This window comes from Trichechus manatus, unplaced genomic scaffold (genome assembly GCF_000243295.1).
Source record: "Trichechus manatus latirostris isolate Lorelei unplaced genomic scaffold, TriManLat1.0 scaffold00074, whole genome shotgun sequence".
NCBI lineage: Eukaryota > Metazoa > Chordata > Mammalia > Sirenia > Trichechidae > Trichechus > Trichechus manatus.
This window is the reverse complement of record NW_004444010.1, coordinates 1,669,692-1,687,349: the sequence shown is the minus strand read 5'-3', so window position 1 is coordinate 1,687,349 and position 17,658 is coordinate 1,669,692. Positions and strand designations below refer to the sequence as shown.

At 37.9% G+C, this 17,658-nt stretch overlaps 1 protein-coding gene across 1 annotated transcript in view; it reads left to right on the top strand.

The window, feature by feature from the left end:
• Positions 1-17,658, top strand: part of LOC101358326 (embigin) — a 33,072-nt gene that overhangs the window by 4,079 nt on the left and 11,335 nt on the right. The window contains 3 exon segments of the mRNA XM_023734960.1: positions 5,550-5,801; positions 6,037-6,125; positions 9,118-9,137. Coding sequence (XP_023590728.1) covers positions 5,550-5,801; positions 6,037-6,125; positions 9,118-9,137 — 361 coding nt within the window.

The window sequence follows — 17,658 nt, the reverse complement described above, 5'->3', positions numbered from 1 at the left end:
CCAGAGACCATGGCAGTTATCAGCTGCTGCATTCATGCAGGGATATTCCAAATCAAAGCAATCATTTCTGGAAGCCTATCCCATTCCACACAGAGGGTAGGTAGCATTCTGTGCTCAACGCTCCACACTTAGCTTTACTTCTTTAACAATATGTCTAGTTATTCTGTGTAGAAATTTTTCCTTCTAAATAAAACCTAAAAACCATTGCCGTGGAGTCAATTCTGACTCACGGTGACCCCATGTTTTACCGAGTAGAACTGCATTCCATAGGGTTTCCAAGGCTGTGACCTTTTGGAAAGAGATCTATAGACCTTTCTTCCAAGGCCCCTCTGGGTGAGTTCATACTGCCAACCTTTTGGTTAGTAGTTGAGCAGTTAACCATTTGTGCCACCTAGAGACTTCTTTCCTTTTAAATATTACTCCATTCTCTATATGTTCAACCATTTATTTAACAAGTTCCTAGTTGACTGCACTTACATTGCTTTTAATCTTTTCTATTTACAAACAATTCAGAAATTAATTTTATTATACATTCATTTAATGGCTCATATAAGAGTATATGTGTAAAATACAATGTAGAAATCATATTTCTTCATTAAAAGATATTCATATTTCAAATTTTGATAGGTATTTTCACATTATCTGCCTTGAAAAGTATACATAAGTTCACTTTCTCACCAACAAGGACAGAGCCTGTTTCCCCACATCATTGCCAATAGATCAAATTTTCTATCCTTTTTAATTTGATAAGTGAAAAGTGGCATGCATTTAGAGTTTAATTTGTATTTCTTTTTTTATGAATAAGAGTAAGCATTTTTTAGTATATTAAAATGCAATAAGCAGATCTTGTTGCAAACAACAAAATCTAGTTTGGCTAGTTGAACAAGAAAAATAATCTCTGAAGGTTTATTAGGTACTACTTGGGATTGTTGAAGAAACAGATTTGAGGATAAACTTCTAGGAACAAGACCAAAAATGATGCGGTACACTGGCTTGATATGGATACCACTGGTGGCTCCTCCATCAGATATGAAATGCCAGGCATTCAATGCCCCCACATCCATTATTCCCTCCATCACTGATGCCCCCTACACCAGCCAAATGGGAGGGCTACCCTGCATAAAGCATATTTTGTCATGTTGCTTATCTATGAAAGTGTCTCTTGGTGTGTGTGCTGGAGGAAGGCTGGGTCCCATGCCTAAGTGCTAGCTACAAGAAAAGCTGGTGTTTGAATTCTACCATGACAGGGGAAGGCGGGACTCATGATATGAAAATTCCCCCAAATGTAAGAAGATCTACTTTGTGATTCCCTATTTGGGCTTGCCATAAAACCCAAATGACCTCTTTTCCTACCTTTAATATTTCTAATATCATGGAGTCAGCTCAGTTATGGAAAATGCTGCCAGAACCTGAAGAGAACTACCAGACCTCATGCTTACTTTTGGAAGATAAAAGTTGGAATAAATGTGTCCTGTATTTTGGAGTTGATATCCTGGCATATCCCAGACCTTTGTAGGCCTAATAATTAAACTGAAATGGTGGACCCCTGAAACTTCATAGGACTTATCTCTCACTCACTGAAGTATAAACGTCTTGCCAAGGTCTTTAATCTAGTAGCCACTCCTAGCTCAACCAGCTTGATTAGCATGATGTTATTGATATAGAGGACCAGTGTGATATTCTGAAAAATATTTTGCTAGTCCAGATATCTTCAGAGTACATTATGGCAGAAGGGAGAGAACTAAAATAGTAGCAGGACAAGATGGTGAATGTATACTGTTGTCCATTGCAAGTGAATTTGAACTCTTTCTTTTTTTTTAGATAGAAATGGTAAAGAATACATTGCCAAATCAGTGGATATATACCATGTATGCGAGGCTGTAATAACCTGCTCCAGCAAAGATAGCACATCTGGCACAGCAACTGCAATTGGGGCTACTTGGTTAAGTTTGCAGTAGTCCACTACCATCCTACAGAAACCATCTGGGTTTTTTTTTTTTTTTTTTTTGGATTGGGGGCGTGGATAGTCTGGTAAACTTAATAGGATGTGTTGAGGATCACTACTACTGTATGCTTTAGGTCTTTTAAGGCCTACATTGCCCCAGAATGTGACATAGCTTTGATTTACTATCTTGACTGGTGTTAGGGGATGCTTCAGAGGCCTCCACTTGATTTCCTGTATTATAAATAACTCTTTTACCAGAGTCCAAGAATCTAACTTTATATTGTGCCAAAGCCACGGAAGTCTATTCCAATTATGCATTCAGGGACTGAAGAAATGATTGTGGAATAGGTCTTCACAGCACCAAACGGGTACTCACAGTGAACTACACTTGGACCGGTGTGGTTCATTTATTACCTAGTTCCAGATTATTACCTGGACAAAGGACCTTGACTTTTATTGAGGTGACTTCCCTCAGCCTCCTGATCATCCATCTTTGATTTTTTTCTTTCTTTTTTTCATTGTTATGCTTTAAGTGAAAGTTTACAATTCAAGTTAGTCTCTCATACAAAACTTTATACATGCATTGTTTTCTGACCCTACCCGCTCTCCCTATACTATGACAGCACACTCTTCCTTTCCACCCTAGATTTCCCGTGTCCATTCAACCAGCTCCTGACCCTCTCTGCCTTCTCATCTCGCCTCCAGACAAGAGCTGCTCATTTAGTCTCATGTATTTACTTAAGCTAAGAAGCACACTCTTCACAAGTATCATTTTATGTGCCATAGTCCAGTCTAATCTTTGTCTGAAGAGTTGTCCTCGGGAATGGTTTTAGTTTTGGGCTAGCAGAGAGCCCGGGCACCACATCTTCCAGGGTCCCTCCAGTCTCAATCAAACCATTAAATCTGGTATTTGTACTATAATTTGAGTTCTGCACCCCACTTTTCTCTTGCTCTGTCAAGGACTCTCTGTTGTGTTCCCTGTCAGAGCAGTCATCGTGGTAGCCAGCCACTGTCTAGTACTTTTGGTCTTAGGCTGATGAAGTCTCTGTTTTATGGGGGCCATTTCTGTCTCTTGGGCTAATACTTTCCTTGTATCTTTGGTGTTCTTCATTCTCCTTTACTCCAGGTGGGTTGGGACCAGTTGATGCATCTTAGATGGCTGCTCGCTAGCTTTTAAGACCCCAGACGCCACTCACCGAAGTGAGATGCAGAACATTTTCCTAAAAAACTCTGCTATGCCAGTTGACCTAGATGTCCCCGGAAACCATGATCCCCAGACCCCAGCCCCTGCTACCCTGTCCCTCGAAGTGTTTGGTTGAATTCAGGAAACTTCTTAGCTTTGGTTTACTCCAATCGTGCTGACTTCCCCTGTAGTGTGTGCTGTCCTTCCCTTCACCTAAGATAATTCTTGTCTATTTTCTAGTTAGTGAATACCCCTGTCTCTCCCTCCCCACCCTGGTAACCATCAAAGAATGTTTCGTTTTGTGTTTAAACCTTTGCTTGGGTTTTTATAATAGTGGTTTTATACAATATTTGTCCTTTTGTGACTGACTAAGTTCACTCATCATAATACTTTCCAGATTCCTCCATGTTATGTTTCATGGATTCATCGTCGTTCTTTATCGTTGAATAGTATTCCATTGTGTGAATATACCACAATTTGTTTATCCATTCACATCTTTGATTTCTTTTGATAGTACAGATTAAATATCCTTTTTGAATGCCTATCTATTTTGTTTTGGGGTACCTTGTTCTAAATATTCTCATAAATCCCTGTGGGTCAGGACCGTTGGATGCTGCTGCAAAATTGCCCTTCATTATAGTAATTGCATCCACTCAACTTCTTATGGTTATGTGCCATCATTGAGCTTCTGATGTTTCAGATCACCCTGTTACTAACAGTGAACCTAGCTCTATAATGGCCTCTCCTATCATCAGTCCTGATTTAAGGAGGAGAGATATCATTGAAAATTCTTTATGCTTTATAACTTTGTTAAATGGTGTATGTATCTTCCAATGGAACAGTCTGAGTCTGATGGTGGGTTTTCTGGTTTAGCATACACAAATCTCTGAGCCTTTTATTTTTCCCTTCCACCATCAGCCATGAAAATTTCCATATTTCTCCATATCTCTAAGAACTATCCTATTCGAGTATTTTCACAATCTCCTTGAGTCCTTGACTAGGCATTAAATCCTTTGTCCCAAGAGAGTGCTCTGTAACATAAAAACTCTCCTTTACTCAACTTTATATTTTATTATTCTCCATCTTCATTCAAGAACCCTCAGGATCCAGCTTCACATATACTTCTTCAGGTACGTGCTAGAAATGTGAGTCATTTGCTCATACAATTTACCTGAGTCTTCAGGGCTAAAGCTTGGTCACTTTCTTTATTGTTTTACTTCTCAAGTGTATATACTTAAATATTATAGTTTGCTTCTTTTAAAGGCATATTTTTTAAGTATCTTATTGTCTTTAGATTTTCAAAACATAACCTTTTTTTCCTTTTCTAATTTATTTGTTGAAAAAACTGGATCATTCATTTTGTTGTTTTCCCACAACCTGGATTTTGTTGATACCTTCTTGGGGTGTAGCGTAACATTTTCCTCCATCCTCCATAATTCCTATAAATTGGTAATTGAATCTAGGGACTTAATCAGTTTCAGCTCCCTCCCCCTTTTTTTTTTGACAAGATTATTTTCTAGGTGGTGGTGTACCCTTTTTCCAGAGACACGTAATTCTGTTTTTGTGATGTTTGCAGCAGTTGATACAAATTGCCTAGATCCACTGATTCATTAGGGATTGCAATAATGTATTCTATTTTTATGATTTATTCTTCATTTATTTACTGATATTCTTCTATAAAAGAGAAACTTTTCCTCCTCTACTATTTGGTTAGCCAGTGATATAATGAGCACATGAAAGGAAGAGAACATGCTTGATTCTTTTATTTACCACTGTTCAAAAGAAAAATTGGCTCTATGTATCCTCCATGAGTGAGAGATTATATATATATTTATATGTTATATATAATATATATATACTTTTTTGTGGAGGTGGTTGAAACATTTCAGGATTTCATACTGATGTCTCAAATTCAGTTAAAATTCAGAACTACAGAATGTTTATTTAAATTCTCTGTCTTAAGTCTGTATCTTCACCTAATCCCTATGGATTTTTAAGGAGTAAGAAAACTAGGAAGGGTAGAATTTGCATAGCACACAAACACACACTAAACACAAAATATTCTTGTAAATATTCAGTAACCCACAATATGGCTACTGAAAACAATTGTAACAGCCACCCTATTCTTTGCCCACTTGTTTTTGTTTTTACAGTTGTACAGTTTAAACACTCTCAGAACATGTGGTACACTTGGTACTCTTTCTCCTATATTCCTTTCAGCTATAGAGATTTTAAGGAGATAAACATCACAGTATTAGACTTTTGTGATTTTGTTAACGTTTAACAATACTTTTCTTCAGCAGTGCCTATTAAAGAGAGTAAGAAAGGAACAAAATCTGTGTTGGCAGAGGACTAGTTCTTCAAGCAAACGAAGGTTAGATTAAGAAACTCTTGATAGAGCACTACTGTTGATTATTTAAGCTGTTTTATATTAGACTTTTCCTCAGCATTAACTTTCACATTTTTTTTTTCTTTGTGGCTAATAGAACATTCCAGTGTACCAGTAGAAAAAAATATCACTTTAGAAAGGTCTTCTAATATAGAACTCACATGCCAATTCATAACATCTGAGGACTTGAATGCAGTAAACGTGACTTGGAAAAAAGATAATGAAGTACTTGAGAATAATTCCCTCATCAATGCAATGTTAAACATCCTATATACCCAATACAAGTGAGTAAAAATTGTAACCTGTTTTGCTAGCAAAAATTAGTTAAATTCTAAATATTTCTGCTGACCTGGCATTCTTTCCTTTGCATTCATTTGAATGTTAGGCGAATTCTCCACATACTTACGTAAATGTTTCTCTGTGTTTTTAAATTTTTGATTAATGGATAAGTCTTTTCATTTTCATTAAGAAGTTTTTTTTGAGAACTAAGCCTAAATTAATAATCTGAATTACCTTTAGGTTCACAGTCATTAATAGCAACCAAATGGGAAGTTATTCTTATTTCTTTGGAGAAAAAAAAGAACACAGGGGCACATTTCATTTCAAAGGTCAGTACTAATAAATTGTGGAATAATAACTTGAGTATTATGATCTTAGAATTCTAAATTCCCTGAATTTTAAAATTATCATTACAAACATAAACATAATACAGCTGAAAGAAAATTACATGCTTCTCATTGACTCACGAGAAGAGAACTTGAAAATGGACCTTCCCAGTGTTTTACCCAGTGGGAGAGCAGGCAGCTTCCAGTCCACTCCCACTCCTGCCCCCATTTCCCATTTTAAAGTACAGGTTTTAATTCAAAGGGTTGGGTTTCCAGGTTCTTTGTAAATCATATCAGTGTCTTGAACTAATTAATTATAATATACTTTCAGATTTCTGAGTTAGTGCATCTCCCAGACTTTGAGAATATGGCTCCTAGGCTTAGGATTTTAGGGATACATACCATTTAAAAATAAGTTGAGATGCACCAAGGAAGGCCTACTTTTTTTGTTTTTTTCTTGAAGTAAGGACTTTAAAAAATATACACAAATGCCAGAATATAATCCACGGCTCTGCCCTGTGAGGACAAACAAATCAAAACTATCCTACTATTGCCATCATTAAACCAGAACATTGGAAGTTCTCAATCTCATAATAAAGCCAAATTGTTTGTGTTGGAGAATTATGTTTATGACAAATCCATTATTTTGTGCTAGGTTAGTGAACCACTGTTCATGCTGGTATTTGGGAACTGCCATCTGTCCCTATATTAACTACTTTGGTTTTTGCATCACATTAAATCTTTCCTTCCCTCCCTCCCTCCTTCCTTTCCTTCTTCCAGTGAGCTAAAAGAATATTAAACACATACACAAGCACAGCCCAAAATCTCAGTAATATTTTATTGATACTCCATTAAACATATAAAGAAGGCCTGTAGGTCCTGAAGAAATGCTCACCAAATCTTGAGACTTAAAGTACTTCTAGGAAATTCAACTTTAAACTTTCTTTTTTACTTTTAGACAGCACTGCTGTCTTAGTTATCTAGTGCTGCTATAATAGAAATACCACAAGTGAATGGCTTTAACATAGAGAAATTTATTCTCTCACAGTATAGTAGGCTACAAGTCTGAATTCAGGGTGCCAGCTCAAGGGGAAGCCTTTCTCTCTGTTGGCTCTGCAGGAGGGTCCTTGTCATCAATCTTCCCCTGGTCTAGGAGCATCTCTGCTCAGGAATCCCAAGTCCAAAGGAAGCTTTTTGCTCCCAGTGCTGCTTTCTTGATGGTATGAGGTCCCCCTGTTTCTCTGCTTGCTTCTCTCTTTTATATCTCAAAAGAGATTGGCTCAGGACAAAATCTAATCTTGTAGATTGAATCCTGTCTCATTAGCATAACTACCTCTAATCCAGCCTCATTAACATCGTAGAGGTAGGATTTACAACACATAGGAAAATCACATCAGATGAAAAAATGGGGGACAATCCCACAATACTGGGAATCATGGACTAGCCAAGTTGACACATATTTTTTGGGGTACACAATTCAATCCATAACAACTCTTCTCTGGAAGGAGTTCTATGGGCACAGTGGTTAAGAGCTCAGCTGCTAACAAAAAGGCCAGCAGTTGGAATCCAGCAGTTGCTCCTTGGAAACCCTATGGGGCAATTCTACTCTGTCCTTTAAGGCTGCTATGAGTCGGAATCAATTCAACGGCAATGGATTTGCTTTGGTATTGGCCCTCTGGAAATGTGTACTAGTCATGCCTCCTTAAAGTGTAAATATTGAACATACTACATTTTATCTTATTAGGTCTCTATTGTAATAATTACTTGAATTATTATTTAGAAGTGATCATTCTTGCCTCTAATGTGAAGATTAATAGCCACGTTTTACTTTTCAACATACCAATAAATTTAATTCCAAATATTCTTAGGGAAGTCCTCTTGATTTCTTACCTATTTTGAGATAACTAAGCTGATGGTCTTGGAAGAAGTACAGCCAGAATGCCTCTTAGACAAGAGGATGGCGAGACTTTGTCTCATGTTCTTTGGACACGTTATCAGAAGCGACCAGTTCCTGGAGAAGGATATCATACTTGGTAAAGTATATGTTTGGTGAAAAAGAGAAAGACCCTCAATGAGATGGACTGACACAGTGGCTGCAAGACTGGGCTCAAACATTGCAACAATTTTGAGAATGGCGCAGGACCGGGCAATGTTTCATTCTGTTTTACACAGGGTCACTATGAGTTGGACCCTAACAACAACAACAAGAAGCAGATGCTGGCTGGTCTCAGGAACTCTAAATCCAGGCATAGGTTTTAAGTTCAAGGAATGAAAAGCGTCACTGAATATTACCACTATTATTTTTTTCGTTTGGTTTTCTAGCTTGCTTGAAGTAGTTCAGTTCAGTTCATTAGTTTTTGATGCTCACTTAACATTAATGTGAAGAACGGGGCATCAGGATTGGAGGAAGACTCATTAACAACCTGTGACATGCAGATGAAACAACGTTGCTTGCTGAAAGTGAAGAGGACCTGAAGTACTTACTGAAGAAGAACACAGACTTCAGTATAGATTACACTTCAACATAAAGAAAACAAAAATCCTCATAGCTGTACCAATAAGCAACATCGTAATAAATGGAGAAAAGATTGAAGTTGTCAAGGATTTCATTTTACTTGGATCCACAATCAATGCTTACAGAAGCAGCAGTCAAGAAATCAAATGACATATTGCATTGGGCAAATCTGCTGCATAAGACCTCTTTAAAGTGTTAAAAAGCAAAGATGTCACTTTAAAGACTATGGTGCGCCTTACCAAGGCCATGGTATTTTCAGTCGCCTCTTATGCATGCAAAAGCTTGACAATGAATAAGGAAGACTGAAGAATAGTTGATGCCTTTGAAATATGGTGTTGGTGAAGAATACTGAATATACTGTGAAATGCCAGAAAAACGAACAAATCTGTCTTTGAAGAAGTATAGTCAGAATATTCCTTAGAAACAAGGATGGTGAGACTTGGTCTCATGTACTTTGGACATGTTATCAGAAGGGGCCAGTCCCTGGAGAAGGACATCATGTTTGGTAAAGTAAAGGATCAGTGAAAAAGAAGAAGACCCTCAATAAGATGGATTGACAACAGTGGCTGCAACAATGGGCTCAAGCATAAAAACGATTGTGAGAATTACGCAGGACTAGGCAGCGTTTCATTCTGTTGTACACAGGGTCACTATGCATCACAATCAACTCAACTGACCTAAGAACAGCAACAAACATTAATGCAATTTTTAAGCATGCACTATATCCTGAATATGTTTATAAAACTATGTAATAAATTAGATCCTTTCAGGTCTTCTTTAATAAAATAGTTCTTCTCTGTAATTCATCTATATTGAATATTGCTTGCAGAAATAATTTCATTTTAGTCCAATTTAAAGGCATCAGTAGAAGAATTCATATTGGGGTTATTACTTAATTAGGTCTGCCAGGTATATAGAATAGTGTGTATTTTTATAAATATTCTCCTTTTATATATACTTTCTCCACACTCGCTGCTTCTCGTTTTTGCTTAAAAGAGGAATTATCTTTCCTTAGCAGCACTGGAATTGAGTGTGGATGAAAAGCCTGTTTTATCTTCATTTAAATTGTGTCAAAAAGAAATTCTGCTATTGAAAACGGGAGTCAAGTATAGTGCATTAGCCTGAGTCCTCAGAACTATTTCATCAGCAAAGTCCCTGCTTCTGTCTTTATGGGAGCTGGTTGATTTATAACTGTAAGACTTTAGAAGGGCCTCAATGTCACTGATTAGTACGAGGCAAAAAACAACAACAACAACAGCAAACAACCTGCTGACTTTGTGTGTTTGGCTGTCGATGCAAGTACAGGGAAGTACAAAAGTGTATCCTGTAAGCTTGGAACTGCTTGCATGTCAATGATTACTTTCAATCAGGAAAGATGAGTAATGGGTTACAATTTTCTCAGTAGTGAATCGAATAGTATGAGGCCACTGCTGAAAACTTCCACAATATTCATCAACATTAAAATCTCTTAGTAGAAAATATACAGAAATTTAATTGGTAAAGGACAAGTGGTTGGACTTGGAACTTTCTGGAAGTCATGGTGAGATCTAGATAGTATCAGGTGCACTAAAACCTGTCTTGGCACAGCCGTTCTTCTTCACTGGGAATATCTAAGAGCTGTGGAAAAATAGCAGAATAGAATCAGCTGGGACTTCTGCCTCAAATCCCAGTGTTGAAGTCCAGTTATATGTTTTTGACCATATGAAAGAAACTTTTCCTAATTTGATAATACCTTAATATGCTTGACCCAAAAAAGGACATTTAGGCCTACTTGGTCTAGCTCATGAACACTCAAATATAAATCTCCAAACTTTACCATTTCAGGGGGCTTTCACTTTCACTGGATAGATCCTGGATCTTGTCTAGACAGTGGCCTGAATCAGCATTTTCACCATGTTCAAACCCAGATTTTTCCAACTACAGGGCACTCATGTATCCTACTTCATCCAGAGTTTGAAAAACTCAAGGGGGCACATGAGAATACTGTATCACCATCCTTATGATAATAGATATTTACAAACATAATCAGTGGCCCAAAACCAACCTTGACCCTTAGAGTAGTTCAAATACATTGCTGTCCCGTGAACACAGTGTTGTTGCTGTTGGGTGCTGTCGAGTAGTTTCCAACTTATAGTCACCCTATGTACAACAGAGCGAAACACTGTCTGGTCCTGCGCCATCCTCACAATCATTGTTACGCTTGAGCCCATTGCTGCAGCCACTGTGTCAATCCATCTCCTTGAGGGTCTTCCTCTTTTTTGCTGACCCTCTAGTTTACCAAGCATGATGTCCTTCTCCAGGGACTGATCCCTCCTGATAACACGTCCAAAGTATGTGAGACGTTGTCTTGCCATCTTTATTTCTAAGGAGCATTCTGGTTGTACTTCTTCCAAGACAGATTTGTTCATTCTTTTAACAGTCCATGGTGTATTCAATATTCTTTGCCAACACCATAATTCAAAGGCATTAATTCTTCTTTGGTCTTCCTTATTCATTGTCCAGATTTCACATGCATATGAGGTAATTGAAAACATCATGACTTGGGTCAGGCGTACCTTAGTCTTCAAGGTGACATCTTTGCTTTTCAATACTTTAAAGAGGTCTTTTGCAGCAGATTTGCCCAATGCAATATGTCTTTTGATTTCTTGACTGCTGCTTCCATGGGTGTTGATTGTGGGTCCAAGTAAAATGAAATCCTTGACAACTTCAATCTTTTCTTTGTTTATCATGATGTTGCTTATTGGTCTAGTTGTAAGGATTTTTGTTTTCTTTACATTGAGGTGTAAACCATACTGAAGTCTGTGGTCTTTGATCTTCATCAATAAGTGCTTCAAGTCCTCTTCACTTTCAGCAAGCACAGTTGTGTCAACAGCATAACACAGGTTGTTAATGAATTTTTCTCCAACTTTGGTGCCCTGTTCTTCTTTACAGAGTCCAGCTTCTCGATTTATTTGCTCAGCATACAGATTGAATAGGTATGGTGAAAGGATATTACCCTGATGCACACCTCTCCTGACTTAACCCATGCAGTATCCCCTTGTTCTGTTCCAAAGACTGCCTCTTGATCTATGTATGGTTTCCTCATGAGCACAATTAAGTGTTCTGGAATTCCCATTCTTTGCAATGTTATCCATACTTTGTTATGATCCACACAGTCGAATGCCTTCACATAGTCAATAAAACACAGGTAAACACCTTTGTGGTATTCTCTGCTTTCAGTCAGGACCCATCTGAAATCAGCAATGATATCCCTGGTTCCACGTCTTCTTCTGAATCCGGCTTGCATTTCTGGCAGTTTCCTGTCGCTATTCTGCTGTAGCTGCTTTTGAATGATCATCAGCAAAATTTTACTTGCATGTGATATTAATGATATTATTCGATAATTTCTGCTTTCATTTGGAACACCTTTCTTGGGAATAGGCATAAATATGTATCTCTTCCAGTTAGTTGGCCAGGTAGCTGTTCTCCAAATTTCTTGGCATAGACGAGTGAGCACTTCCGGTGCTGCATCCATTTGTTGAAACATCTCAGTTGATATTCCATCAATTCCTGGAGCCTTGTTTTTTGTCAATGCCTTCAGTGCAGCTTGGACTTCTTCCTTCAGTACCATCAGTTCCTGATCATATGCTACCTCCTGAAATGGTTGAATGTCAACCAATTCTTTTTGGTATAATGACTCTGTGTATTCCTTCCATCTTCTCTTGTTGCTTCCTGCATTGTTTAATATTTTCCCTATACAATCCTTCACTATTACAACTCAAGGCTTGAGTTTTTTCTTCAGTTCTTTCAGCTTGAGAAATGCTGAGCATGTTCCTCCCTTTTGGTTTTCTATCTCCAGCTCTTTGAACGTGGCATTATAATACTTAACTTTGTTTTATCGAGTCTCCCTTTGAAATCTTCTGTTCAGCTCTTTTACTTCATCATTTCATCCTTTTACTTTAGCTACTGAATTTTCACGAGTAGTCTTCAGAGTTTCTTCTGACATCCATTTTGGTCTTTTCTTTCTTTCCTGTCTTTTTAATGACCTCTTACTTTCTTCTTGTGTGATGTCCCTGATGTCATTCCACAACTCGTCTGGTCTTCGGTCATTAGTATTCAGCATGTCCAATATATTCTTGAGATGGTTTCTAATTTCAGGTGGGGTGTATGCAAGGTTGTACTTTGGCTCTCATGGACTTGCTCTAATTTTCTTCGGTTTCAACTTGAACTTGCATATGAGCATTTGGTGATCTGTTTGCAGTCAGCCCCCGGCCTTGTTCTGACTGATGATACTGAGCTTTTCCATCATCCTTTCCACAGGAGTAGTCGATTTGGGTCCTGTGTATTTCGTCTGGCGAGGTCCACATGGATAGTGGCCATTTATGTTGGTGAAAAAAGTTATTGGCAATGAAGAAGTCTTTGGTCTTGCAAAATTCTATCATGTGATCTCAGGCATTGTTTCTATCACCAAGGCCATATTTTCCAATTACCAATCCTTCTTTGTTTCCAACTTTTGCATTCCAATCACCAGTAATTATCAATGCATACTGATTGCATGTTCGATCAATTTCCGACTGCAGAAGTTGGTAAAAACCTTCAATTTCTTCATCTTTGGCCTTAATTGTTGGTGCATAAATTTGAATAATAGTCTTATTAACTAGTCTTTCTTGTAGGCATATGAATATTATCCTATCACTGACAGCGTTACTTCAGGATAGATCTTGAAATGTTCTCTTTGACGATGAACGCAATGCCATTCCTCTTCGAATTTGTCATTCCTGGCATAGTAGACCATATGATTATCCAATTCAAAATAGCCAATACCAGTCCATTTCAGCTCATTGATGCCTAGGATGTCGATGTTTATGCGTTCCATTTCATTTTGAAAATCATTAAAAATGAAATGGAACTGAGCATAGTGCATTTTATAATTTAGAGCTAGATTGTTATTAGCGGCCATATGGAGCATAGTGGAGCAGTGATTAATGTAATCTTGGGGAAGGGGCCAATCAAGAGAACAGAAAAGATGGAAATAACATAGAATTTTGGTTTCAGGTTCTCCATGATATCATTCAGTCAGTGTCAGTCATTTGCAGCCTATAACGTGATGTCAACATTTAATTGAGATGGTTTAGTATTGTAGCTATGTGTTCCTCACCCAAACCTCATAGAATATGAAAAACTCGTTTCAGCTGCCAGTATGCTTTGCAAGTCAGTGTGTCTTAGAGGTTTACTGAAAAACAATGAATCGACTTCTGTATTTCCCCCAAAATGTTCCCTTTTTTCCACTATTGATTTTCTTAGCCAATAGCTAAACTTTAATATTTTGATTATATTCCAACACATGTTCTCCTTCTAAAGCCTGACCTAATTTCCGTAAAGAAACATGCTAAGATAGAGAAATAAGGTACCTGGGGGATAAACAAACTGGGAAAAGAGAACTATGTGCCTGACTAGTGTCCAACACAGCCAGCTTCAGAGTCAAAGTCTGCACTTCCAAGTAGTGATTGTTTTAAGTTGAGCCTACTGGGGGATCCAGAAGTCACTGCACCAGAGCTGAATTAATCAAAAGCAGTGATGAAGATGCATATGCTGCAACTGCCATGTGTAACTCAAGAAGTGTGGCTCTGCTTCTGTCTGAGATTTGGAGGGAACCTTGTGGCTTCAGGAAAGAATTCCAATTTTAGCCAAGCTTGAATCTCCATTTGATCTTCAGGTCTTTAGTTAAACCACCTGAGGCTTCTCCTAAAGTAGCTACTTTACCTCTAAATGCTTGTGTATTCACTTATTTCAGCTAATTAGTAAAACATTGCCAGGTGTTGGGTACAGTCATCCTTCTGTATCTGCTGGGAATTGGTTCCAGGACCCCTTTGCAGATACCAAAATCCACAGATGCTCAAGTCCATTATATTAAATGGCATAGTATTTGCAAATAACCTATGCACATCCTTCCATATACTTCAAATCATCTCTGTTGTTGTTAATAGGTGCCGTCAAGTCAGTTCCGACTCATAGCGACACCATGTACAACAGAATGAAACACTGTCCAGTCCTGAGTCATCCTCACAATTGTTGTTATGCTTGAGCCCTTTGTTACAGCCACTGTGTCAATCCATCTCATTGAGGGTCTTCATCTTGTTTGCTGACGTTCCACTTTACCAAGCATGATGTCCTTCTTCAGGGACTGATTCCTTCTGATAACATGACTGTGATGGTTAAGATTATGTGTCAACTTGGCTGTGCCATGATTCTCAGTGTTTTGGCAGTTGTATAATGTTGTGATCACTTCCCTGTTGAGTTTTCACATGTGATCACTCCCATGATGGAATCTGCTGTGATTACCCAATCAGTTGAAAGGGAGTTTCTTTGGGCATGTGGCCTGCATACGAATATAAGTGGACATTCTGGCAGGGTTTTGGGTCTTTTGCTTGTTCTGGATCCTGCAGCTGCCTCCTGTTCATCTGACCTCTAGTTCTTGAGACTTGAGCTAACAGTTTACCTGTTGTCTTACCTGCTAATCTTGGGATTCATCAATCTTCACAGCCTGTGAACAACAGCCCTGCTCTCCAACCTGCCAGTCTTGGGTTAGTCAGTCCCAATGGCTACATGATTCAGGAGAAGCCTCTATCCTGATCCACGGACATGGGAAGGTCCAGCCTCTACAACCAGGTGAGCTATTTCCTTGATATAAATCTCCCTCTCTATGTATATTTATGGAAACCCTGGTGGCGTAGTGGTTAAGAGCTATGGCTGCTAACCAAAAGGTTGGCAGTTTAAATCCACCAGGCACCCCTTGGAAACCCTATGGGGCAGTTCTACTCTGTCCTATAGGGTCGCTATGAGTCAGAATCAACTCAACAGCAATGGGTATATATATTTATATGCTTTACTGGTTTTCCTTCTCTAGAAAACTAAGCCTAAGACAAAGTCCAAAGTATGTGAGACATAGTCTCGCCATCTAAGGAGCATTGCTTCTAAGGGGCATTCTTGTTGTACTTCTTCCAAGGCAGATTTGTTTGTTATTTTGACAGTCCATGGTATATTCAATATTCTTCACCAACACCACAATTCAGATTACTTATAATACATAATACAATGTAAATGCTACATAAATAGTTGTTATACTGCATCGTTTAGGGAATAATGACAAGAATGAAAATTCTTTTTTTTTTTTTTTAATATTTTTGATCCACAGTTGGTTGAATCAGTGGATGCAGAACCTGTGGATAAGGAGAGCTGATTGTATATTGGAATGAAGTGTGATTAGAAAGTGGTATTGAGCCGATAGATTGATAATGTTTGGTCAGAAAATAGAGTCTTCTTGCTAGTCCAGTCACTCCATCTCACAATAAAAATCTTAGATATGGAAGTATGCACAATAAAAAGGGAAACCAAAGCAGACCTTGAACACAAACCCTGCTGTAGAAATCCCAGAAGGAGGTTTGACTACATGGAGGGATTCTTTTTCCTCAGTTAGTCCTAACTAACCTTAAACCAAAGCATGTATTTAACATTATCCTATTTCTTCAAATCTCAAACTCAATTTGTTACTTTTGACCCTAGATAGGTGGTCATACCCTCCTGAACCAGAAAAAGAATGCTGATCTCGGGCAATCTTTTTTAACATTCTTTTTAATTTATACCTCCAAATTTCCAGCCTTGGAAACAGGGTTCAATCAATGTCCTCAAATATGTCCAATCCAGGACAATCTTCCTCTCTAGGGCTGGAAAACAGGAAGGTTGAATGAGGGGATAGTATTAAATAGAGGTCGAGAGGGGCCTCAATCCACAGCAAAGCCTTCTATTGCCTCAGCCTCCAATATCTAATGAAGAAACTGGCTCTAATATAAGAAAAAAGATACAGAATAAAATGGTCTGTGATTCAACTTAATTTAGGTCTTTAACATTTTGTCATTTAAACTTCTTTTCTTGTTTCTCAAGAACTTAAATATATTTAAGTTGCATTAATATCAGGACAGATGGCCAACCTATTCTCTTGAATGCTAGAGTTGCTTCCAATTTTCTTATATTAATTATTTTCTTCCCTCAGAGTGCTATCTGAGTCTACAAATGAAGAAGCTGAAGGGGTAGCTGCAGACTGAGAAAACAGAACCAAATTAAAAAAAGTAGCTTGACCTAATAGGGCAGAACATTTATGTGAGAGACACCTTCTGTATTTTTATCCAAAAACAAGGCTGTAGTATTTGGACAGAAATTACCCCCTTATTTAAAAATTTAGCTCATGGTAGTTTCAAAGTGTTGTTTGCTTTATTCTGCCTTTTCTTGGAAAACCATTATGTTACAAATGGGTCATTTCCTTCTTATCCTAAGGTTTTATAATAATATATAAAGTTATTATTCTATGTATTCTTTCTGCTCCATATACTGGGTAGGTCTGGAAGCAAGATTTTCTTTTTCACTTTTTAACCTATTTCATTTATTTTTATTGGTAAGGAGCAACAATTTCGCATACTAACTTAAGTTGTTTTCATTTACACGTAAATTGTAATGTTTATACAAACATAATCTTATTCAACTGCTTTAGCTAAGCACTTGAATGCCTGATTAAGGCAGTAGAATTGGATTTACAGTTTCACTGAAGAGTTGCTTAATACATATTATTAAAGGTTGGATTGGTACCATCATGCCCTCTTAAAGTTGCTGCTTCTGCATTCTTGTCCTGGACTTATCTCCTGTTATTCATCATTTTTAGTATCTTAACCTCCTTTCTCAGATGGGCTGGGTGGTTCTTGGGTGTTTTTACACATTCCTATGATTTTTAAATGTTTTCAGATGAACTTTCAATTCCTCTTTTTATTTTAGGTCTTATTTCTTCTCTGCTTCACAGGGCTAGCTGGCCTAGAAATCATGTCTTTACATGAAGATAATCCATCCTGTTGGGTTGGCTAATGATCACTATGTATGTCTTAATCATCTAGTGCTGCTCCAACAGAAATACCACAACTGGATGGCTTTACAAAGAGAAATTTATTCTCTCACAGTCCAGTAGGCTACAAGTCCAAATTCAGGGCATCAGCTCCA